At 31.8% G+C, this 26,813-nt stretch overlaps 1 protein-coding gene across 1 annotated transcript; it reads left to right on the forward strand.

Annotated features, from left to right (window-relative positions):
* Positions 1-433: 433 nt before the first annotated feature.
* On the forward strand, positions 434-26,813 carry LOC129960453 (poly [ADP-ribose] polymerase 2-like). The gene is made up of 12 exons (XM_056073898.1): positions 434-535; positions 1,432-1,951; positions 3,163-3,558; positions 8,477-8,573; positions 9,683-9,727; positions 9,817-9,901; positions 13,501-13,639; positions 14,607-14,670; positions 17,646-17,774; positions 19,353-19,673; positions 22,040-22,170; positions 26,215-26,813. Exons 1-12 carry the CDS (start codon positions 529-531, stop codon positions 26,354-26,356), a joined length of 2,076 nt encoding a protein of 691 aa, XP_055929873.1. The 5' UTR covers positions 434-528; the 3' UTR covers positions 26,357-26,813.

Below are 26,813 nucleotides of genomic sequence, written 5' to 3' on the forward strand. Positions count from 1 at the left end.
AAATAGCGTTTTCTGGTCAGACATAATTGAACCTTTTATTTTCACTCACATAATTTTCCTTTAAAATAGAAAATAAATTGCACAATAGAAGGTGAAATCATAATTCAAGTCTTAAGATATATGCATCTCAAATTAAGGGTGAAATCTGATTATTTGTTATGTGTTGTTCTCAGGTCTTTCTTAACGAACCTCTTCCACATTATTTAATGAGTCGGTTTCGGTTCATTGCCATAACAAATATTTACATACTAGAAACCTGCTTTCCATTTTAGAATAGAGAGTTTACATGGTTTTGATGTCCTTTACCATCAAATCTTTTAAATTATTTTAGAAAAGATGAAACTTCATAAATTTCATAAGCACCAAAATCGCGAACTGCATTGAAGACATTCAATGTAAAATATTTATGTTTTTAAAATGGCAGCGGTAATGGGTAGAAAAGTCAGATTTTGAACACGCGAAGGTATTTTTGTCCTTTCTGACCCAGTTGTGCAGTTTGCTAGACGATATTAATTTACTGTATCAGTCATGGCAGGTGAATTTTTTTCATATTCTGTATTTGTATTAACCTACAAGTACTAGAATTATTAATACTCATTATCTGGCTTGTCTTAATAATGCTGATCATTATCATTTTTTTATATACCTTGCTACTTTTGTAATTCAATAATTTTACTGAAAATGGTGTCAAACTTTAATAAACTCGTATATAATTTTTACTAGAGTTACTTCTGTTTGTATGTGAATGTTAATTGTTTCTGAAATGGCTTCACTTTCTTGTACGATAAATTGGGCTACTTAAATTAATTATTGTAACTTGCGTAATATTAAAAAATTGGACAAACTTTGACTGGCGAAGTTTTTACAGAATTTCAAAATAAACTTCTCGAGTATGGAATCGGAATACTAGCCAAACTTAAGCTTGTTTAAAATAACTATATTTTCATAGCTGCCTTCATGAAAATATATGCAGTTAGACTTTTAAAAGGCCTAAATTAGTAGTTTTTTAAGTAGTAAGTTAGCTGAGAATATAATTGGTTACAATTGCTTTCAATTACAATGACAGAAAAGATTTCTGGAGAAAATAAGAATACTAGAGAAATGTAAATTCTCCTGCATTCAGTCTACTGTATTTATTCAGATAACGAAAAGTTTGAATCCGAAGAATATCGGATTCAAGGGACTTTAAAAGTGATTAACGTTTTTTCTATATTCGAAAAAAATTTACTGCCTATTTTAGATATTTGGAGGGCTTTAGGGACCTGCTTCTTGAAGTAGAAAGTAGCTACTGACTCATTAGGGACCTTATTTCATAAAAAAATATCTAAATTTCGAGTAAACTTGCATATATTTAATAATGTAAAGTTAATGATTTAATATCTTGCTTTAATGAAAAACAGCATTATGGTTTACAAAATGATTTTTTTTCAGATGGTGATATGCCAGAATTGGTGTGGCAACACCAATATCAGAAGAGATGGTCGCCTTACACTGAAGAGCAAAATAAAATTCTTAACAAAGCGGCGAATAAATGGCAAAAATCAGTCTCTTTGCCAAGTAAGGATCCAAAGCAAACCATCATTGTTCACTTAGATAAAATGACGCAAGTCAATAAAATTTCTTCGGTAGAACAAAAAGTTCGTTGCTTGGTATATAGTGATGGTTTCTATTCTTGGCTTTGGGAAGATGATGATGGCACCTGGAAGAGTTACAAGCCTCGAATAGTATGCTTTATGGAGATGGCTTACCAACGTAAAGAGAAAAAATTCAAATTTTATGATGATGAGGCCGATTACTATGTTGATTTGCAAACTTTTCGTCAAGTGAACGAGGAGACAAATTTCATCAGAAATGTTAAAAGAGAGAAAGTTGTAAACGTAACTTCCGGGATGTTTAATTTAGCACTTCATGAAAAAAAATTTAATGAAATGTGTTCTGATCCCTCTGTGAGGTAAGTTACATCTTTGAATGCCATACAGTATTAACCTGAATGAATTTACTTTAATACTTTACAAACTTTATTTAGTGTTGTTAAATAAAGATTCGCTTTTGCATTTTTAACCCTTTATATTTCTCTGGTATATATATTCTTACCGATTACGAAAGGTTTTTATGACGGCTCAAGAAAGGATTTTTAAATTATAAATAGAGCAATCAGATGCTTAAAATTCGATTGAGCTACCTTTATAGCTCAAATACATTAAATCAATTGAATTTAAATTGTATTTAACTAAAATGGTAAATATGTTTACCACTGCCCGTTCACGATGCAACCGTTTTCGTAACGATATTAAGTTCCAGCGTTTGTCATTAAATCTTAACTCCTGGAAAAGTCTTCAGAAATGAAACATCACTGTGTTGTATTCCTTATGTCTAAGATATTCTTATAGTTAATTATGTTACTGAACTTATTTAATTTCATTCATTTTTAAAGATGAACAAACTGTTGATGCAGATAGAATTTCTTAAAATTCGGATTCTTCCTGTTAATAACTTTATGCACATTTTGACTTCATTTTTGATGTATTGAATACTGAAGTTTACTTCTTAACGCAAAACGTGGTTAACGTGTTAATAAAATTGCATCAGATTGCAAAAGTTTTATTTTTATACAATGTAGCGATCCTTCAAACCAGCTTAACAAATGCAAAATGAGCTTCAATGTAAGACATTACTATGAATTCCGAGGAACTCCATGATTTCTAAGAAAGCTGTATAAATCTTTTTAAATTACCTAAAATTAAGGGGTAAGTGTATTTCTCAGCGAACATTCGATTATTTTTTAAACCTCAACGCTCAGTGGTAAGTATACTTGCCACTTTCAATTTCCCCTGAACGATCTCTGGAAATCAGTTTACCACTTCTTATTTCATAAATTAAATGACAAACCAACGAACTTTTGATGTTTTAGTATTTGCATCATCAGTTTATCATGAAATAACCCTAAAAAATTTTGTCAATGCCCGGAATTATGCCCTATGAAGGGTTAAGTTACTTTGAGCAGTTTGCTTTTCGGCTTCAATTCCTTATCGTGCCTTAGCAGGTCTGAAATAAATTTATCTTTGCATAACTCTCAAAACTCAAACTAGTTTCTGATAAAGATATTTTAGGCACTCTAAATTATCAATTCATATATCAACGTTTGAAATTTTTCATTTCTAGCTTAAAGAAGCGCTGCATTAATTTGCCTTCTCTCTCCACAATGCATTCGAGCATGGTGGCAACCAGTTCTGAGCAAATTGATATCCCTCCTCCAGAAATTGATAATGAAACTGACGAAGAGGAATGCGATTCTATTTTACCCGGAGATGCTGAATGCGCTGAAGCGAAAGATTATCACATTTACCAAGAAGACGGAACACCATACTCGGCTATTTTGAGTTATGTGAGCACGTCGGAAAATAAAAACAAATTTCATCTTATTCAGCTTTTACAGCATAATAAAAAGAAAAAGTTCGCAGTTTGGCAGAGATTTGGAAGAGTCGGAACAAAAGGACAAAGCGAGTTCGTAAACTTTAACACGGGTATATCAAAGGCAAAAGATGAATTCGAAGATGAGTAAGTAGGCCTATTTTTACATTTTCATTATTTTGATTCTTTCATTTATCGCGAAAGTGTTCTGATTTATCCTGTAGCCTCTTTCCCAGCCGAGATGGGTGAATTTTAGATGCATGGAGGATTTTCGAGATGGTTAATGACAGATTTAAGATACTTTACGCCCTTAACTGTATTGTTTCTAATTCGATTGACACCTGATTCGGGAATGTATGGAGTCAAATGAATCAACGTAACAACTGATGTTTTTGGATTTCAGAAGTTCCATTAGGTTATAAGCTCTGACTTTTCCATTCTAGTTTTAAAAAGCTATAATTCGATACTCGTACAATGAAACATTCTGACAAAATATTCTATGTCGTAATTTCTCCAAAAATCTTCCAAATAGTCCAGCCTGTCAAAGTATCTTGACACTTATTATTGATCGAAATTTATATAGATTAAAATGCAAAAAAAAAAAAAAAAAATAACAATTAGTAATGTTTTTAATAAATAAAACACTCGGCTATTTACTTTAAATTTTCCAATAACTATCCTCTTTTCATATCATAAATGGCCCTCTACAGTTGAGTGCTTCGAATATGACGATTTTGGTAATTAGATACGAAAGAAAAGGTTCATGTGCTGTCTCAATTTACGCAAAGGTTGAAAACGTGTGAATTTTGTGACGCTTTTTACATTATAATACATGAACTGGATATTACGCATCGTCTTCTAGTTCATCAAAAAATGTCAAAAGAATATGTAAAGTCACTCAAAGTATTGGAATACTTGGCACGAATAACTGCAAAGCTATTTATAAAACTATTTATCACACTAAAATAGAAACAAAGTGAATCAAGAAATATTTTAACATTTGGTATACAGTTTGTAAGGAAAATTTAATTGGTATTTTAGAATTATAATTTGATATAGCTTTTCAAATATAATTCAAAAGCAAATAGGAGTCAAAAGTATTGGGACGCTTTTGAAATAAACTCAACAAATATATACACATTAATAAAAATGAATTTACTACCACTTTTTTAACTATGATTTTAAATTTAAGTTTCAACCAAGACTGTTTATAGAAAAATGAAGAAACAAAGATATATCGGTTGATGTGCGAAATTTTGCAATAAGACATTGGGAAAAGGGAAAATCAGTATGTTGTATAGTACATATCTTGAAATTGAGTAAGTCTGTTTTTAACATTATTCAAGGTTCAAGAAAACAAATAGTGTTGAAAACAAAGATCAGGACTTCCAAGGACATTTAATGAACGTGAAAAGAGGTGGATTATGAAACAAGTTCACTTTAATCCAAAAACTAGTGCAATAAATTTGACTCTGCAATGCAAAAGTTTGGAAAATCTGTAAATCTTGAAACTATCAAATGTTTTAAGAAAACCTAACTATCATGGCAGAGTACCTCAAAGAAAGCCCTGCATCAGCAAAGCTATTTGACAAGCTAGGCTGGTATTTGCTAAATGTAAAGCAGCCAAAAGAATTTTGGGAAAACGTAAGTTTTGTTCGTGAAAGCAAATAAAACTTTTGGATCGGGCGGTAAGCAAAAAAGTTTAGCGGAAACCAAATACAACATGTCAAAAATTTACATGTCAAAAATCTATTGTATGGAGGTGGCAATCGAATAGTCTAGGGTTGTATGGCAAGCGCTGTTGCCGGGTACTTACATTTTACTGATGGAACAAATTTCTATCTTGCATGGTCAAGCGAAATTTAAAGCAGTGTGCAAGCAAGCTGGGAATCTCAAGACATTTTAAGATAGACCAAGATAATTAATTACCCGAAACATTAAGTTATGCTTACATTTGCGAGTTATGGGGCCTCGACCTCTATCCTAGTTTTATTAAGACTTCTGCGCAAAGTTCAGACCTTAATCCCATTGAGCATGTGTGGGGTTATTTGCAGCAAAAATTGTATGAACATCAAATTTCTAACAAGCAGGATTTAAAACATTTTGTTGAAGAGCAAAATCGATGGATCATTTTGCAAAAAATTGGTTCAATCCATGCCAAATAGACTACGGGAGGTCATAAAATGCAAGGGCGACCCAATAAACTATTAATTTTTAAGTTTGCATTGTTTTTCTTAATTTATTTGGAAGTGTCCCAATACTTTTTGAGCACGTGTTTTTACTTTATTTCTTTTTATTTTTAATTATAACAATAATTGCATTAATCAGTTTTGTTTGAATTATTATGATTTGTATATATCAAAATATTTACTTCTTTGTTTTGGTTTTATTTAAGTAAAATATTATAAAATCTGTGAACTTGTAGTGTGTCCCAATACTTTCTTGACAGACTGTATATATATTCATGCTTTATCATAAATTTCTCTCTATAACCAATTAAATCATGCTTATATGCAAGCCTCAATAAATTATTTTTGAATTCAATACGATGTATAGTCATCACTTATATTATATAACTTACAATTACTTAATTAGTTTACTTTCATGCATCATAGCGCTGATTTTTTTTTTTTACCAAATCTGCTTGGAACCATATGAGAAATTAATCTTTCCTACTTAAACTCCATGTTGTAGGACTCGCTTTCAAAGTTCTGACTAAAATGTTTCCTCGTATTGCTGGAATATTCCTCTTGAGAACTGAATTCCTTTTATTAACGAATCGTTCAAATGGTATTGCGTAATTATATGCCTGCCATTGAGTTCAATATAGTAAAGCATACTACATTAAATTTTTATAGCTTTTGGTGGTGTAAGGAAGCATTAAAATTGCCTTCTATAGGGGTTTAATTGTATAAATCAACAGTCAAATGTCTTACACATCAATACAACTCACGAATTCGTTGTGTAAATATATTGCACGAATTCGTTAATATATAAACAAACTCTTTATATTTATCTCGGAAATATAGCTTGGATATATGGATTTGTAGATTTTTAAAATTAGATTTATCACTTCACGACATACATTTTACTGAGATAAAAAAAAGACAAACTGAAGGTTAGAAAATCACATTTGTAAAATTTTAATGTCCAGTTATTTTTCGGAGCATTTCAAAAACGAAAATCGGGTTTTTGTCAATCCCTTTATCAGAGAATTAAAATTTTCCTAACGAAGTCTTCAGCAAACATAAATTAAAATAAAATGCGATAATTTTTGACACAAATTCAGTTACTCCTTCTATATTAGAAAAACTATTCATACATATTTCTATCTGCATTTCGTTTTTATAAACATAATTTAAACCTCTAAAATAATTGTTAAATTATTTGCTGATTTATATATAATTCCTTTTTCATGGAATCAGTTTTACATTTAATCGCACTTTGTTGAATCAGCTATTAAAAATTATTTATCGTGTAATATTTGATTCATAAAATGAAAGCAATCTTTCTTGGTTATGAAGTTTATTTTGCATTAAATTCTCTATAGTACTAAACCAAATCATGATCAGTTGATTGGTTTTTCTTTTTGTAAAATTTTGAATGTCAACTTAATACAAGATTTATCTCAAATAACATTTAGACATTTTCTGCTACAATTTATCGGTATTTTTCATTCAGCTAATTCGTGTTAAGTTTCGACAACTTTCAAAGGAAGGAAAATGGAAGCACACCGCAATATTTCCTGAATTTCATTTTATATCTTCGTAACTACTGAAAGAAATGGCTGAAATGTTATACAGCGGCATCTCATTTCTTGCGTCATCAAATGGAGTAAAATAGTTTATTATAATCGATTATGTACAAAAATGTATTGAAGAGCTGGTAAACATCTAACATTAGATGGCAAATTTCAACAGCCTAAAATTATATTTCTAAAGAAATGACTTCTAAATTCAAATTAATCTTATCTAGAATATAAGAAATTATTCTAAATAGTGTCTTATCACAAATAATTTGGTACATATTTAAATATGGAAATGTTCTCTTGCGTATCGCTTTATAAATTGGAATTCGTTACGCATTTTTCGTTTTATTTTGCGATAAATAGTTCCCGAAGTATGGAACTGCGTTTGAATATCTTTCAACTTCTGGGCAATGGCTAGATACATTGAAATAAGCTTATCTACATGTTTATACCTAAGTGAAAGTATTCTACCTGTGGCGTGTTTTATGTTCAACTTCGTGATGTAGTAAGCATACCGAGTATGTATGTAGAAATCTTCCCAATGACTGACTAGGTCAAATCATTTTAGGGTTTAAAATTTTCATGTCGATCATGTACCAAATTTCATCTATCTAGCTGATTGTATTTTTGAGTTACTAAGTTAACATACCCACGAATATACAGCTCGATTAAGTTTTCCTTTTAAAATATTTTTCCGAAATTTGACAGAAATCTAAAATTTTGGTTCAAAAAATCAGCTTCTCTCTACCAAGTAGTTTTTACGAGTTTTGCCGATTCGTATATAATTCCAAAATTTGTTTTTGGAGGTAATGGCATTCTAAACCGGGGCTATTCACAAAAAATATCTCTAGGTCTAATTTCTTTCTGTATACTCCGTATAAGCATTCACGAATTCAAAACAAAGTGTAATAATTTACAAAAAAACCGGACTTTACATTTATTATTCCAAATGCAAACAGTTAAATAGCTTGTTTGTGCCGTCTTAAAAAAAAATATCCTCATATTAAATATCGCATTCCCCCAAACTACAGCCGTTTCTCGATTGGAACGTATTGCTTGCTATCGGTCAAATGTGTATGCTTGATATTAAAATAAATCTTAAGTTTCTGGTAATCATCTTCAATAAAATGTTCTCTGCAAAACGAAATCAGCAAAAAGAACTTTGAATAAAATGTTCATTTTCAAAAGTTTGTTAAAGATTCTGATTTAAAATAAGAGGAATTTAAAATATGAATATAATTTTAATTCCAAAAGCATGACTATTGATATAAGTTTTTTATTATCAGCTTTATAATTACCTGGAAATTAACTTTCTAGATTTTACGATAAAACTGGTAACCTTTGGCAAAATAAGGAGACATTTACTCACGTAGCTGGAAAGTATGATCTCCTGAAATTAGATTTGAATCCTCAGGTAATTTTTCTCGTATTACTTCACTCTTAGCTGAATGAAAATGGTTTGTAAGTATTTTATTAACTGTTTTCTTTGTTGTAACACGATTTTGGATAGCATTGAATGTAATCTCTTGCATTTGATTCCCAAATTTTACAATATTTTAGAATGATTTTACATCAACCTTATTTCTATTCAGCCACCTTTCAAAAGGAGACTCCCTTAAGTACGATGATGAAAAGTTGAAACATAACCATCTGGGGTTTCGGCGTCTTTGATATATTAAGATTATTGATTATCGATCCTTTTCTTCGAATACATTCATACATGAAACGACGGACATGCGGGAATACGAATGCCACAATAAACCCAAAAATCCGCCTTTTCGATTCATGACGGTCAGCCATATCGGAGCAGATCACATGCAGATTTGAAAATCTAGAATATTTTGAACTGCAAATGCTTCAAAAAATCAGTACATTTTTTAATATAAATCCAAGGTTTTCTTGAGGGAAAAATTTGCAAATATAGTTTTTAAAAAATAATTAACTATTTTAAAATGGTTTGAAACTCGAAGAGGGCAATCATTTTTTAATTGACCCATACGGATTAGCATTTTTAAGCTTCATGCGGAAGCTTAGGTTTTAGCATTTTTAATGGATCTAATAGATCCCAAGTAGATCCGATCCATCTGGGTATAAAATTTATTAAACTTGAGTTTTCTTGTTCAAGTTTCGTTAAGTCTTGGCTATTACTGCTGAATTTCCACTCCAGAAAGAAATCATTGAAGACATTTCTCCATTTTATACCAACGGTCAGCAAGATTTGTTATGGGCAGCAATTTTGCCATGTTTTCCTTCTAACCCTTTACTGCCCAATGATTTTATTAGTTCTGGCAAATGAGTTTGAAAATTCATCCAAGATTATAAATATACTAAGCTGGAGAAAAATTTGAAATGAATTTAGAAACAACCCTTATAAGCATGTCAATGAAATATGTCAAATGGTACTGGATAGTAGATCTCAAAGGGTTAAATATTCTGAACTTCTGTTTTTACAATATCTTAGCATTTCATTTTATGCACTGAATCTTAAAAAATTAATGTAAAATTGCAATACTTATTTTTCAGAGTGACATCGTTGTGGGAGAAATTGATCTAGATCCTTCAATCCAAGTAAAGATGGAAATTTTGTATTTTATATCATTTCTCTTGCACTTTAGTTTTAAATGTGTATTGATATGGGCTTTTTTTTGTATTTAAAGTCTCTTTTAGAGTTGATATGCAATAAGAAAATAATGGCAGTGATAATGAGTGAGATGTGTTACGATTCTACTAATGCTCCTTTGGGTAATGTTTTAAATTTTTAATTTGATATTTAGACTTAAACTTGCTATTTAATATTGTTTTATGATGAAAATGTGTAGTTTTGAGTTAGCATTCAATACATGTATAAAATCGTATTCAATACATACTCAATACATATATTTATATGCAATTCTAGCGAATGCATCCGCCTACTTTTGCAACAAAGAACTAGTATTTATATGCATCACTATAATAGTTAGCAACCAAATTATATGAAATTGAGACATGATTTTTATCTTTCTTTAGTTAATCTATACCAGGTTAACAAAATATTCATCAAATTATATTAATCTAATTGTTTGATAATATCGGAAGTCCTTTGGGTTTTTTGCTGTCGAAAGATAATCAATCAATCAATCCATCCTTCCTTTCCTTAACGTACAGAAATTTTAAATTTTGGCAAACGTGCATACATTGTGCTAATATTTTTTAAATTCATGCTGACTTTTGAGTGATTTGTATTTTTACTTCTATATGCATATTTCTTCTATTCACTTATTTACCATATTTACAATTCTTTCTGTTAAAAATTTCGCATAAGCTTTTTTAACTTCGTTAAATTGTGTAAAATGTTGCGCAAAAAATTTTCGAAACTTATTGCTTAAATTGGTCATTTCTTATTTAATTTAACTTTTGCTTTTCTTCCAATCTGAATTTTCAACTGAGGCTGAATTTTCTTATACAGAAAGTTAGACCAAAAAAAAAAGTTTAGTTACTGAAAATACAAATGGTATTGGATTACTGTCTACTGGATGTGCAGTGTCAAATATTTTTAGCCCATTCCAGAACTTAGACTCTGAATTATGAACGTAGTGACACGAAAGCTCTCATTTTATTTTAGAGTTTGGCATTCATCAGTGTATAACATGGAATCGTCCATCACCGTCTGTAACACTAGGCGAAGTTAAAAATATCCCTGCTGTTTTGTTTTGCATCATTATCGGATGGGAAATCACAATCACAATTTCAATTTTGGCAACTAGCAACCGATTAAGATTTTTTTATTTGTTTAAATTTATTGACAGTTTGCGAATAAAGTTAAGCACGATTAAAAATTAGTTGCATAAACTTTATATTTTTTTATGCTGAATTGACTTGAAGTTTGCAATTATAATTTTATATTTATACTGATTCATTGGAGGTTATAACTAACATTTTTTTTCAGCATAGTTTTTTATTCTGTATTTAGCATTTTTGTTAGCGAAAGAAGGAAATGATTCGCTTAATGCAAGAAAAACTAGCTTATCGCACTTAACTACATATGTTGAATATTTTTGATTGTGGAAGTTGATTTGCGTGATTTGGAGCAGCGCTAAAATTTTTAATCTTCAAAAATTTGCAGGAATTCTGATGCAAGTTCTCCATACAAGTTGTCATTAAAAAAAACTACGGATTTGGATGTTTAAATGAATTAAATTTTACTCCTCTTCCATTTCTTTGTACTATTCACGATTTAACGAGTAAATTTAATGTTTCGAGAAAGCTCGTTAACTGCGATTATGCTTAATAAGTATTCAGTTATTCCCATTATTCATATCTCCAATCATTAACATGTTCGCAGTCTGCTTATTCGGACACTAATAAGATGCTTATTTTGCCATTTCTTAATTGTAGTAGTGAACAGCTAATCAGATAAGTGTGAATCACAGGCGATTCAAGTGGTGAAGAAATGTTAAAACAAGGAGATATAAACCAAACATAGGCGTTTTCTACTCGCATCAGATATTACACGAAATGAAAATTTTGCTGTCATCTGAATATGGGTGAACGATCGTTAACGTGTCTAAAAAATGTAAAGGAAACGTGTAAAAATGGTTTCGAATAATTTCGAACAATGAATTTTTAATTATTCGACGGATATTTGCCATTGAAAATTTACTTCGTGTGGGCAGCATGCATCAAAGTACAACTCTTACTATCCCATTTCATTACTTTTCACGATCTGAAAATATAGGAAGTACCTCGACATATTTTTACATGGTTCTTCTGTAATTAAATACTAGACTACGGAAATGCTTAATTTTATATTGATAAAAAAAAGCCGCCACCTCCATCTTCGAAATAGACCGGTGAAAGTGTGGCCTCAAAACGTTCTTTCGGGGAAATGACCTGGACGCAGCAGAGCTCAAGTTATAAAAGCCAAGTGACGAATAACAATGTTGCCAAGATGAGAAGACGTAAATGCCTCCAATGCATCCGATGAAGAATATTTTTCTTAGACTTCATATATGACGGTCTCTGGAACTTTATTTCCAGCCTGTGATTTTGCTTTCAGGATTGCAATATAACCCTCCCATCAGCACCTACAGCAGATATCAAATACATTTTATGATTTCTCGTTACTTGATATTAAAGTTTATCACGCACAACTACACGAACCTCTGCTTAGTATTGCGAATTTAGTATGGGGTTCGTGTACAAATAGTCAATGATCAACAGTTGAATGTTGTATGGAGCATTACTAGAACTGTTTACCATGCTGGAAAGAACACTTGAACGATATTGCACAAACTTAAAATAAAAAATAATTCTTCCTTAAGTTAACTGACTCTACAAAATTCTGTTATGATAAATCATCCGACACTTTCTTCCATGCAGAATAATCGAATAACAATTTAAAGTAAACTTATAAATCTAAAAATGGAAGCTAACCTATTTGTATATTTAGGAGAAAGCTGCAAGTTCTTAAATAATTTTATATTCGTTTCTATAATTTCTTTTAAAATAACGAATCTTGGCAGTAAGTGTCATGTTCTATGTGCATTCTGAATATTAGCTTTTTCGGGATGTAAACATGAGCTTTAACATCGCCTCTTCTTGATATTTGAATACGTACGGAAGAAGGATCATTGAAGAACTAAATGGGTCGTTTCCAAGCCAGCTATCTCGGTTATCGCTTACCCTAAAAAAACCAGTTATTGAGTGATATTTCCTATCATTCAAAACATTTTTAGTATGATGTAACCATAAGTTTCTGCTTTTATTATTCAAATCAAATTTCAATGAATATCGTACGAATTTACTCGAGCAATTTCTTTTTATCTCGGTGACTTTACCTTTCACCTTCTTTATCTACGAGACTACTTTGTTTGTTTTTTGTCGGAGTTTGTAGCTTCGTAAACATTGAACAAATATGTAAACTGAAATGTTATCTGTCTGCCGTGGGACATTAGGCTGAAATTTGCGTTTTATTTATAAAAGCTGACTTTCGATTATTCCATTGATTATTTTTTAACGATTTTTTTAATGCTGGATTACCTGAAAACTATGCTTCTGGTAAGTCGAACTTTTGTTTTTATTGTTGTAAAGGGAATAATTGCTTCTTAAATCCCGGTTTTGACTTGTTATATCATTAATTCTATGTCTATTCATTTGTTCCGACTCGTAGCATTTTTTGAAACAATGTTCAAATAGGGAGCAGTGCCAACAAACTTAATCATTCTCTAAATTGTCCAGTCTTTTAAATTATTGCAACAAACTGAAAGATATATAATGTATTTTTATATGTATTTGTCTACAAATGCGCCAAAATTTTCTGTACTACTCGAACTTTCTGATTTTTATGGAGGATTTTTCTCTAGGACAACTGACATTTCGACAAATCAAAGATGGATACAGAGCGCTCAATAAAATCGCAGAAGCTCTGTCCTCTGAAGCTGCTGGACATAATCTTGTCAATGCTTGCGAAGAATTCTATATGAAAATTCCTCATAATTTTGGGTATCAAAATGCATTTGTTTTCCTATACTTCAACACTAAGTAGGTGTCATGTTATTTTTGCATTTTACTCTTCAGGAAAAGCAATCAAGCATGGCTTTTTTAGAAACCTTAAAAGGAGTTTGGCTAAGCCATGATATAGAACTAATACATCTTTCTTGGCTTTGAATTTCTTGCATAAAAGCATCTTAGATGTAAGGCGCATCTAATTAATAATTTTGTTTAATCATTCTTTTTTAATTTAGATTAAACATTAAGAAATTTGGCACACATTTGAATAAATCCTTTATATTACTTTTGTTTACTTAAGTTAAAAATTCTTAGTTATAAAACTTTAATTCTTTGAATATTTTATCACTTTAAATGTTACGATGCATTTATAAATGATGTTTGTAGAAAATAAAATTCCCAAGTATTGTCTGTGGCTCATTATTAAACAATCCCTTTATTGGTGTATAGGATTCGGTGATTTCCATCTTCTAAAACGGTATCTTTTTTCAAATATCTGAACATGCGCAAATTTTAAGACAATTTACCGCTTAATTTTTTACCTGATGATAAAAATCATTTCTTTCCTGCAATTTATTTCAATTTTAAATATTTAAATCTTGCATTTTAGGGAGTACTGCAAGATAACTACAATTTTGTTATAAAAAGTAGAACAACGTACCAAACAATAGCAAAAACTAAGTAAAACAAAAGAACGCCCCAAATATATTTTGGGGTATGCTTTTCAATAGTTTCCGTAACAGCTAATATACCAATTGGTTTCGTGTAATGTTATTCTTAAATTCAATTATTTAACACTATTCCAATAATAACGAATGAAAGATATTAAGTTCAAAATCCAGCTCAGATGAAAACCCAGTACCTGAGTAAAAGTTTCGATTCTTTTTTCTTTTTTTTTGCTATTCAAATGCTTATTTTGAATGCAGCAAGGTTATATATTTCTTATAAAAACCTCTTTCAGAAAGAAAAGCCCTCCAATCATACAGTCCAAGGAAGATATCGAAAAGAAGTTGGAGATGTTAAAGGTTTGTAATTTGAGTTTCTGAAAACGTTTAGTCTTGGTGTCAAATATTGTTTTCAAAATTAATTGAATTACAACCATAATTTTTCATATGCACATTTAATTAAATGCTATTCTGCTTACTATAAATCAGCATTTATTTTAGAGGATTATCAGTTTCGGTCGATTTAAGATTGGTGGGCATGGAAAAACAATGTATTGATTGCAAGTAAGCAGGCATCAAGTTAATTTCTTTCCATAATGGGGATTCTGATATTTAATTCCGCTTGTCATAGCATTGAATATCGCTTCTCAAACTTACAAAAGCTATTCAATAAAGAATAATCATATTTTTAATAATTTTAAAAAATGAGAAACTGTTGCATGTGTATCGGAATAAATGACTACGACTTCAACTATGACATCACTGCTATGGTTGACAACAGGCCAAGTACGTATTTCACTTTCGCCTACGCCTAAAATAGATGCGATAAGCGATGAGCAATACGCTGCATTGAAACCGTTTTCTTCGTCTAAAAACATCATCCGAAGCCTATACGCTACAGGAAATTTACAGGGAGTTTGTTCTTTCCTACAGTGCAACTAAAAGGTGGTTTAAATTGTTTGAAGAGGGGGGGGACAATCGATTTCAAAGAAAATGGAACCGCCAGTCCAATGATTACTCTAGCGGGAGTAAGCATCAACATAGTTGCTGTGAAACTGAAAGATCATCAAATCCCATTACCACACCCGTCATAAAAACGAGTGTTTCATTGCATGCCACTCACAGGTTGTCGATTGAAAAATTTCACATGACAACTTTATACACGTAGCTCAGCTGGAGATTTGTTCGTAGTTTGAATCAAGGCTACAAAATGATGCCATGTTCCTTTCGAAAATTATCGCTCTTGAGGAATGGCATTCCCCCCTTCGAATTTAAATAAACTCTTCAAAAACATTTTGCATCAGAAGTGGGAAAGGCTGCAAAGTCGATTTCGAAGGATCTATCAAAGGGTTTACAACATGCTGAAGACAGAAAAGCTGAAGTGCAATTGCATGCAGTGAATGTATTCTGAGAGGCCATCAACTTGGAGAATTAATACCAGCATTTTTTTCCTTATTTATTGATCAACTTACGTATTGAAATTAAATCGTTCAAGGACGTTAAGATTCAAAAGCAAATTATGCGTTTAATTCAAACACCAAGATTTCTTATGGGTACTTATTGAATATGTAGGATCTCATTTCCGAAACGGAATGTGTCAAATGAAAAAGCCCACCAGTAAAGAATCAAATGTATTGATGGCAAGAGGAATTAACTGTCTCTTCACTACTTAAATATCCTGAAAATATTCTGCTCTCCATATCTTGCCTCGCAAATTCTGAAAATTTAAAATCTTAAGTTTTCATTTGGGAGGAACGGTAATACATGTTTTTAAATATTTCGAAATGAAATTAGTATTTTATTTATACTGATTCATTGGATAATATCTTTCAATATTTTTGTTTAGCATTGCATTTTTTTGTAAATACATCATTTGTTCCGATCTGTTTTAGCTCTTTAAGTGTTCATGAATATTATAAAGATAACACTGCAAGGAAACAAAACACTTCAAGTTGCTTAGTATTGTGGTGAATAGCATATAAGCAAGTTAACTACGCTACACGGGCAATTGCTTTCGCATAATGGTTTAGTTACTGAACTGCTAACCACAAGGTCTCGGGTTCTATCCTCATTCATACCATAACGCTACATTATTGACCTCGGACGATGAACCTTCAACCTTCGTAGCAGCTGTTGTGGCGCCATCTACCCGCAACCAAAGTCGTCAGACTCATTTGGCGCATCAGCAACCACAAACGCTCGCCATAACGCTTGGCGTTACTCAACTGGGTACAAGCCCATTAGACAACAGCTAATAAATACATCACCACTCAATAGCCATATCTTCGAGTGGAGGGAGTCTGTGGTGAATAGCATATAAGCCAGTTAACTATGCTGCACGGGCAATTGCTTTCGCATAATGGTTTAGTTACTGGACTGCTAACCACAAGGTCTCGGGTTCTATCCTCACTCATACCAATCCGCTAAAGTATTTACATCAAAAGCGCGCAAATTTTATTTAAGTACCCTGCCAACATGCACAAGATTTTCTACGTCCTTGGTTAATATGTGAAATCTGATTTGAAATATTGTTAACAGGATAACTCGTCTAAGCGGTACATCTTCTAGTATCTCAATAACGGATATTGCAGTGCAATAACATAATTTTACTAAGCCTCAAGATTTTATTGCAAGAAATTTCTGAATTTCGTATAACACTTAGACAGTGAGAATCCGACTTCTAATGATTAGCAACACATTATAAAATGCATTGCTTGTCTAACTTTCATAATGAATTTGTCTTTGGATTTTTATTCTCCACTATTCATGATGGTTTTTAATCGTTTTGGGTATGAAATTATTTAGGCTGACTTTTTGAAAGTTTTCGGACGAAGAAACATAATTGCAATGTACAGCTAATAAATTCTCCTCTTAAAATTATAACTAAAAGAAAAAGCAGAATGGTAAACTCAAGAAGAGACCACATTGTCACCTACAAAACCTTTTCCAGAATTTTTCTGTATTTTGTAAATGGACATGTATGCTACTAGAAACGGATCCCCTTTTTTAAATTTTGAATTAACTTTCGAAAATTATAACTTGAATAGATAAGTTTCATAATAAAACCGAACGAGCTGTTTCTCCATTGCACAGTAACGTATTTATAATGTAGAATGCAGCATTAAAATTTCTCTAACGTTTTGATGAAGCAGCTGTATCTTCAAATATGCATTTTGAAATCGGTACCCTGTTGTAGATCTGCGTTTAAATTATCAATTTAAGAGATTAGGGAGATGATTTTGCAACTTTAGTGCCTTTCGCCTTTATTTAATCTCCTCCTTTAATCTTATTTAGAAACCAACATAAGTTTCTCTAATGCCCTCTTTGATTTTCAGGCTTTGACCAACATAAGAATTGCCATGAAAGTTCTTAATAGAGGAGTGCATGAACATCCCCTTCATAAATGTTACGATTCCTTTAAATATTCTCTAGAGTTGTTGGATCCATTTGAAGAGGAATTTTCTGTAAGTGCATTTTGTAATTTCCATGGATATTCTAGTTGAATTCGATATATTTGCCTGTCCTTGGTTTAACCAATCTAAGTATTTGTAAACAAATCGCCTATTTGTTTTACCTAAATTCTAAGTACTAAGCAATTCAAATTAGCATCTAATATAATTCCCGATAACCAACATGAACCAAATTAATTTGATAAACCAATTCGGTTTAGTCATAAGGTGAATTAAGTTGATTTGTGTCGTAAATTGTACTAAAAGCTGTGTTCACTCCATATAATTTTGGATTTATTTTAACTAAGCAGAGCTACATTCTAGTATAGAGGGGACATGAGCAGAAGAAAGCCCAATTTAAAGCTATATGTATCTATAATACCAAGTTTTAATACTGATAATTTTTTAGAATGCGAGACAAAATTTTACAGTTCTGCTTCTTTATGAAATATTGCTCTATAAATTTAAGATAATTGTATAAAAAATTAGTAAATGTCTTTTGTATTTAAATTAAGTACGAATACTTAATCAAATGTCAAATATGAATATTTAAATAGGGATTAAAATTATTTTTAATTTGAGACAAACTGTTTTTAGTTGCCAAAAATCTTAAAGCTGCATCATGTAGCACATAAGAGAAAGAAGAGTAATGTGCTACAAGATGCAGCTTAAAAATTTTTTGGCATTTTAAATTATCGCATGACGCTTATCTTATTAGACAGTGTAAGGGTATGTTTAATGCCTTCTCAGATTTAGGAAATTGTAAATTATACCTGCTTTGTAGATGTATGAATTTTTCTGAAATCCAATGTCGTATTGGGAGACAATTGTACTGTAATCAGATTTTGTATTGGAAAGTATTCTTTACAAAAGAAAAACAGTAGACGAAAGCGAAATTTTAGCCGATTTTTAAGCTTTTTGACACTTCGGCAGTAGAGAATATAAAAATTAGTTTAGGATTAAGGTACATACGATATTCGTAATCTTTACCAACCAGCGCATAAAATACGTGAAGTGTAAGACAAATGATAAAATTCCATTCTTTTCACCGAATGTAATGTTAATTACGTTTCGAAATAGTACGATTTTACCGTGAATACTTAATTTTTTCCTACCTTCAGAAAAGACTGCAAGCTTAAAGGTGAATTTGATTTCAAATATAAGTTTTCTATGAAGGAGAAAAAAAACACTTGTAGAGTTGGTGTAGAAATGAATCTTGTAATGTATTCAACTTACAAGACGAATGTTTTAAAGAATTTTCCTTCCTCAAAGATTATATAATTCATGTAAATTTGATTGTTTAATGTATTTTGCTGCTGTGTAAGTTTAGACATATTCATTGTTAAAACAGGTCACAAAAAATCAAACTTGTATGAATCATACTTGGTGACTTTAAATTGGAATTTTATTTTTCTGCCGATAAATCAGTTAGCAATAATAGATGGCAGTTTCTGTTAAACATGGTACATGCAATTGAAATCTTTATTTTTATTTATGCAAGTCTTTTTAATGACGTAAAATTGGGTTACTTGATAAATTCCAATTCTTGAGCAATTTAATTTCCAGGTAATAATTGATTGTTTTAAAATTTAGGTTCTTAAAAATTGTTTGCTACAAACTCATGGACCTACTCATAGTAATTACAAAATGGATATCATTGCTGTTTATTCATGTCATCCAAAAGCGAATTCATCGTTTAAAAATTATGGAAACAATCTCCTCCTGTGGCATGGCTCTCGAATAACAAACTGGGTCGGAATTTTAAAGAACGGCCTAAAAATAGCACCAACCGAAGCCCCTTCAACTGGGAATGCTTTTGGTAAAGGACTTTATTTTGCTGATATAAGTAGCAAAAGTGCTAATTACTGCTTTCCGACGAAGAAAAATAATGAAGGTCTTCTCTTACTTTGTGAGGTAAGTTTTTAACATTTGCCGTTTGTTGAGATCTTGCGACAGATAAAATGAGGTGTGGTAGTTTAACCTTATAACGAGCACAAGCCGTTTTCTTTGAAGATTTACACTTTACGCTATAATTAGAGAAACGCTCATTTATGACCAAAATATTTTTTAAATTTTGTTGTGGCTGTTTATAACAGGGGCGGTAACATATTTACCACTTCCCAATTTAAGCAATGACACTTTGTTGACTTATTCAATAGAAAAAATATGAAATACAAATTATTTCGCAAATATGCATTTTTGTAAAACTATTATTAGTTATTTTAAAATTTATTTACTTATGAAATAAGTGGTAGAAAAACCAAATACAATGTAAAGTACCAAATGCATTATTTTTAATTATTCTGGTGAAACAACATAAAACAAGAAGCTGCACACAATGGAACATTACATGTTGAACATGGCATTTGTCTACTTCTGATTAGTTTTGATGCTACAATGATTGCAAGATATTTTAAGGTGAGATAAGATATTTACCACTTAGAAAGAGTTAGACAGAATTAACCAACAGTCTTATGAAGAAAATGAATTTTCAATAATGGTTCTTGTAATGGTTTTTTGAAAAGCCATAACTTTAAGAATTCTAAAAGAGGCATTTAATCAAAATAGATGGTCGAGGACTTAGGCTCCATTTTTGGTTGAAGACCTTATTAAAGCAATTACGTGGCCGCACAGGGGTTTTCTCCTGATCAATTTAATTTGACAATTAAAAATCCAGTTTCTTCGACTGATGCGGTTATATTAAATTTTGGCGAAACAAACAGCACTGGGCAAGAGGTAAACATGGCAGGAAAATGCATGCTCACGAAAGATGAAGTATAATAACCACGTTCCAACGACCTGTAGTCTTCTGACTGACCAATTGTTGGACCAATCCGCCTGTGGACACGATCTAGAGTTTCCCGCAAATTTTCGTAAACTAAACGGCATAAAAAAAACACGCCGGAAAACCACAGAGAAAAGTGTGCCATGTCCCCAGACGCACAGGTCGTCTGAATGGGGCTTAAGCTTTCATCAGAAATTTCGAATCCTATTTTCAAACAGGCGTGTAATCTTGATACGTGCATGCCATGGTTTCTTGGGAAATGAAAAAGATCGTGGTTAATTGAAAATCATTTTTCCTCCTAATTAAGATTTCAGTTTTTAAGATGGCTTTGAAAAGTTTTTTTTAGTCATGGTCCGCCATTGAAATGTGAATAAAAAAAAAAACCGGCAAAAAAATGCCTTAAAATTTTCTGAACGAAAGTAAATTTGGATTGGAAATTCAATGAAACCAAAAGGCATTTCTGGTATCACCCCGTAAAGTGTCAGCTGGAGAAGAGAACGCGCAACATTGAAGTGAAATCCCAGTTCGAACGATTAGAAAGATTCTTAGGGTGCAGATAAACAGAAATTACTACGTAAATAAACGCTTACTCATTCGCCATCGATTTCAAATATTTTGCTTTCATTTATTAGTTTCATGTTGGTGTGAATAAATTTTTGTCCTCATGGGGTAAATTAATGTAACGAGATAATATACAAGACTAGCTCGCCTGGCTTTTTTAATGCCAACTGAGACGCAAATTATAGTGCTTAACATGAGGACATGTGAAAAAGCATGTTTTTAGTAAAGTATAATGGGAGTGGGACAATCTTTCGTTAAGTGTAAATTAAAGACATATGCCTTTTCTGTAAAGAGTCTGTAAAGATTCATTTTGGTATCGAAAAACACTTGTTTTGCGTTTAATTCGTTGTCTTTACCTCTCATTGAGGTAACGAACAGGGAAACAGATACTTATCTTCATCAACAATCTTTAAGGGAATCGAGATCATGAATATATACAGGCTTGCAAGTGCTACAAATTTGTGAAAGTGAATAGAAGACGCATGATTAGGAATCATGAAGCACTGCAACTATTATGCACTATCCTTTTTTCCACTTTGAGTTGGAATAAAGAATAAGAAATGAAATAGCAACATCTTAACAAAGCATTTTAAGTAAGATTTACTTTAACACTAATCGCATTCTTCAGAAAATGTTCGACATTTTGATAATGTATTACCAAAGGTTCATATCGGCATTGCAAGAAATCCTTTAAGCTTGGAAGATTCTTCAGGTATCTCGAGGGAGTAAGGTCTCGCCTTAATAAGGACTGGGTCTTTTTAATTTGACTTTTGAACGAACTTTTAATTATTCATGTTATTCTGTTTTGTTAACATTCTGTTAAACTATTTTCACCTTGAAAATATTTCAGTAAATTCTGACAACTGAACTCGTCATGTTTTATATAGTAATTGTATTTTCTGTGTTCAAAAAGAAGTCAAATGTTAAATTTCAGGTGTCTCTTGGAAATCAACTTGGCTTGCTGGAAGGTGATGAAACTTTACATTATTCATTACCAGCAGAATACAACAGTGTTTTTGGAAAAGGAAAGTTTGCTCCGAGAAATTTTGACTATGGAATTTTATCGTAAGTTTGAAATTTCCGTTTACATTACGACTTAAATCGTTAACTATTGACATTGAAGCTTAAAAGCTATGGTTCCACTAAAGTTAATTTAGTTTTGTACTCGTAGTTGAAATGTGATTACGTAAAATCAAGTGAACGGGTACAGAATTTGTAACCTCGCAAATTTAGTCTGAATTTTGCTGCGATTCTGATCCTTTAAGATGTATAAAAAAAAAAATTCTGAAACTAATTGTTGTAATGTGAAAACAAATTTTTAAATGTGTATTCGAGTATCAGTTGCCATCTTATTAGAGTAAAAGGATATCCAGCCTCAGAATGTAGGAATATTTAAGAAGGAAAAAAATTTATATAGGGTGTGCTTTTGCTTTTTAAATAACCTTTTTATTGTGAATACGATAGGGTCACTGATCTTAACCTCTGCAATAAACTGAACAATTGTTTTGTAATAAGGCAGTTATTTAATCTAATACAATCTTTTGTGCATATTTGCTATAAGTATGCGTTTATGTGCAAGCACGTGTGAAACACCGGGAAATGAAATTTTTAAATACCCCTAAAAGAAAGCTGCTAAATCTTGATTTGAAATGAAATTGTTAGTAGAAAGCGCTTTCAAATATTTCACTTAAGGAAGTTCCAAACATAAAAGTCAAAATTTTAATTGTGGAGTTGCATTTTCCTTATTCCAATAAAGTTGTTAAAATATAATTTCTCATTTTTAATTCAGCATTATATGTCCTTAGTGCTAACATATCTTTGCTAAAATTAGTATCAAGTGCAGTTTTCAATTCGTCTACAATGGTCTATTCGACGAAAACTAACAATATCTAGATAAATAAAATAAAAAAAAGAATGAGCAAAAATAAGAGGAATTTTTGGGGTAAAATATCCTGCAATTAGACTTAATTGAAATATAAATGTGAATTTGAATTAGCAAATGGATAATTTTATTCAAAAAGCTCTTGCCTGTCAGGAAGGAATTGGAGGCAACGAGTGGATTTTCCACATTTATTTCAGAAACAACTAGCACATTCACACAGGAACAAAGCGCACAAAGATGAAAGCAACACAACTAGACATCACGCTACAGATCGAAACCGACTCAATATAAACAAACCCTTGAGAGAAGCACAACGTTCTCAGGAGGAAACACCTTGGACTAAAATTGGGAAAATAAAGTTTTAATACTCTGCCCTCCGATTGATAAGGGGTTCATTCAAATTAAATATTTAAAACCTTCCCCATTGCAACATTTCTTGTTTTCTCACATCTAATTTTAACAAATTAAAATTTCTATAAAGTCGCATCATTTAATCGATATTTAAATTGTAATGTTAGCAAAATTTCAATTTAGCTAAATATTCAAAAGATTAAATATTTTTAACATCTTACAATTTTTGTATTGATATTTAACACCAGGCATAAATGCAACATTTATGAAGTACAGAATATCAATGTCTCAAATTCAGTATTTCATATCAATAGCTTACACACTTACCAAACCTTTCATAATAAAGTTGAATACAAATTTAGGATAAATATCTTCACACTTGAATTTAAATTCCAAATCTCAATATAGATTCCTGAAACACAATGAAATACTATTCAAATGAATCCTTGTGTGCCTTGTGGTAAAGTTTCCGGTTGCCTTGTGGTAAAGTTTCGGCTTCGAAACCGGAATTTCAGATTCGATACAAGATTCCATCGAAAAACCGTTGTGTAAGCGAGTCTGGTGCAAGTTAAATCCGTCGAGGCCAAACGTTCTACCTCTGATGTGGAAGTTTGGAGAAGGGATGCCAGTTTGGGTGTCGTCCTCATCTGACATTGACTCAAAATTACAAGGTTCGTCCCAAAATAGCCCTAGTGTTGCTGCCCTCAGGGGCACATCTTCTTTAGCTGACAGGCTTCATGACCCCGAGGTATCCTATTGATATGGTCTGCCTTCCAGATCTCCTCCTGCTTTCTGCTGTCTTGCTTCCTTCCCTCGATTGTAAGCGAGGGAGCTTTCCATGAGAAGCTGTCGCCGCTCTGTTTGCTTCTTGATTCTCATAGACCATTAGACGGGTGGTGTACTGTGGTTCCAGCTGTATCAATCGGCTGTTTGCTAGTCACCCGAGTGGTTGGTCTGCTAGGCATCAATTGAAGGGGTTCCTTCTTGGGCTTGGCGTTCAGGGTGGTCACTGTTCCCAGGGGATGACTCTCACCGTATAAGTTCCGGCTAGCACTAAGGTAAGCGCCGAGGCTGGAAATGTCCAGAGCCAGCGGTTGCCTTCCCTTGTTGGGCTCCGTGGTGAGCGGTGCCGTTGGACCTGAATCCCCATCAATGTCATATGGGCAAACGAAAGCAGTTCCACCTTTGATACAGTTCCCACTTCACCGTATTTAACTGGTTATAAAACTGTAACATATAAGAAATCTAAAAATCGTATCAAGCCTAGAAATTATATTGAAAATAAAACAGTTGCACATAAAACCTCTAAGTTTTGAAAGAAATCCCCTTCACAGGTCTCCTACTATGGAAGTAGATGGTATTTCTCATTTAACAAATTCAGTTCAAGTTGTCGCAAATAATAAGTCAGCCAGGTCACATTTAAATTCCGACGCTCATTCTAACGCGAAAGTAATCTCTCACCGAGATATTAGCAATGAAATTGAGGCCTCAACATCTACAGATATCATAGAATACGATCCAAATGAAACCATAGAAGAAACTTCTGTTTCAAAACAATGATCTACAGTAAAAAAAAGCTTCCTCCATTAAAGCTACTTTTAAACAGAAAATGAATCAGCCTACTTCAGTGGGTGAATTTTAACCTTTTCCAAAACGTCAAATACCCCTGTCCATGGCAATTATTTAAAAAATACGATGTCAAAAGACTGAAGTTATTTTTTTATCACCGTTCGAACCATTGTAAATACGATTTCTAATTTTTACTTTCTTTGAAATGTTTTTTAATTTCAATTAATACTGTTGGAACAATATTTTTACTGAAATGAAGTGAAAAAGGAAGTTAGACAATTTTAACAGCAGGATTTTAATATTTTTAGAAATAGGTCATTTTTTTATTGCAAGTTTAAGTTTTGTTTAAGCAAGTTAAGCTTTAAACAATTTTAAGTTTTGTTACCTTGTACCTTTACATCTACTATTTGCTTGGCGCAGTATAGCCAAATTTGGCTCTTGCGCCATTAAACCCCAATAACCAATTATTTTGGTTTGTTATTGGGGTTTAATGTCGTGTTCTCTAAGAGTAAGTGCCCTAAGTGTTGCTCTAAGAGACTTTGATATAACTAAGCTAAACTTGACCTTTCTTGATATGGAGAATCAAAATAGTTGAGCAGCATATTAAAATATATAAAGATGAAGGGTTTCCAAGGTTAAAATTTCTTGCAAATGACTGTTTCCAAGTTGATTTATCCCACCATTGCGTGAAAATTGCCACATTTGTAACCTGAAACTTTCCTTTTATATATTTCGAAACTATTACGATAGAGCTTAATAATCTAAGAATTACTTTAACGCCATTGATTTCACTTGGTTGTTTATCCTTCCCTTATCCTTGTTTACAAGGAGAGTAGTTTCATCTGTCATTTTACACTCATCAGTTCTAGTCCATTTATAACAATCTTCTACCGAAAAGTCTCCATAAAAATAACATTCTCTAGCATAGTGGCTTGGAGTTTGTCACTAGCTTTGCAACCATTTATTAATAGCAAATTACTAGTATAACAATGAAAACTGTAAATTACATTTTTCGATTTATCAGTTTTAATTTAGAACTGATCTATTTTATGTGGATTTTTTTGCACAAGAATCGTGTTCATTTGTGCCAAATTTTGACGACGGTTAATCCGCAATACTGAGTAACATGACTCTACTATATCCAAAATAGATTAATTCGATAACAAAGCAAAGCTTCATATGATATATAAAACTTTTTAATTATTTCTTAATTTATTGGGCTTTAAGTTTGCTTTATTCTAACAGCTTTTAAAGATTTTACTTTCATTTCATTGAAAATATTTTTTGAGGTTTTTCTTACATTTCAGATCAGAAGCGAAGATGCCTTGTGGGCCGTTAATAGAAGACTCAACTGGTGCTGAAATTTTGGTGTATAATGAATATGTAGTGTATGATGTCAATCAAGTCGAAATGAAGTATCTTCTTAGGATCAAATTTCACTTTAAATAATTTTCGTGTAAATGGTTGCTCATCGAGTCTAATATTGTATCGTCTTTTTAATATTTATGAATTTTTTAACGATGTATTTTCGTTTGTTAACATTTTCGGATAGAACTTTGAAGAATTTTTGAAGCAAAATATGCAACAATTGTAGAGATGGTGTAACTTATTCCGATGCAAGATTTGCAAAACTGTATTTTACTGAGAATTTATAGTTCAAAACTTGCTACTGAATTTTAATCATGTTGTATTTTTAGGAAAAAGGTCATGTGTTTGAAGATGATTGCAAGACCGTCTTTTTATGGAAATAATAGATGCCTTCGCTTTTGTTTTTTACCGTAAAAAAAAGTACCCAACAAGAGTTTTCTTTTATTTCAAGTTTTAAACTTTTTATTCAAGTGCACTTATTTATTGAATGTTTTCCCCAAACTGTTTTATGAGAACAGTATTTGTAAATAAAAATTAA

The sequence above is a fragment of the Argiope bruennichi genome, chromosome X2, assembly GCF_947563725.1.
Source record: "Argiope bruennichi chromosome X2, qqArgBrue1.1, whole genome shotgun sequence".
NCBI lineage: Eukaryota > Metazoa > Arthropoda > Arachnida > Araneae > Araneidae > Argiope > Argiope bruennichi.

Coding starts and splice junctions, on each gene's coding strand:
- LOC129960453 (XM_056073898.1), top strand. Junction 14,671..17,645: donor AGAAGTTGGAGATGTTAAAG/GTTTGTAATTTG, acceptor TTTGATTTTCAG/GCTTTGACCAACATAAGAAT. Junction 22,171..26,214: donor TTTGACTATGGAATTTTATC/GTAAGTTTGAAA, acceptor CTTACATTTCAG/ATCAGAAGCGAAGATGCCTT.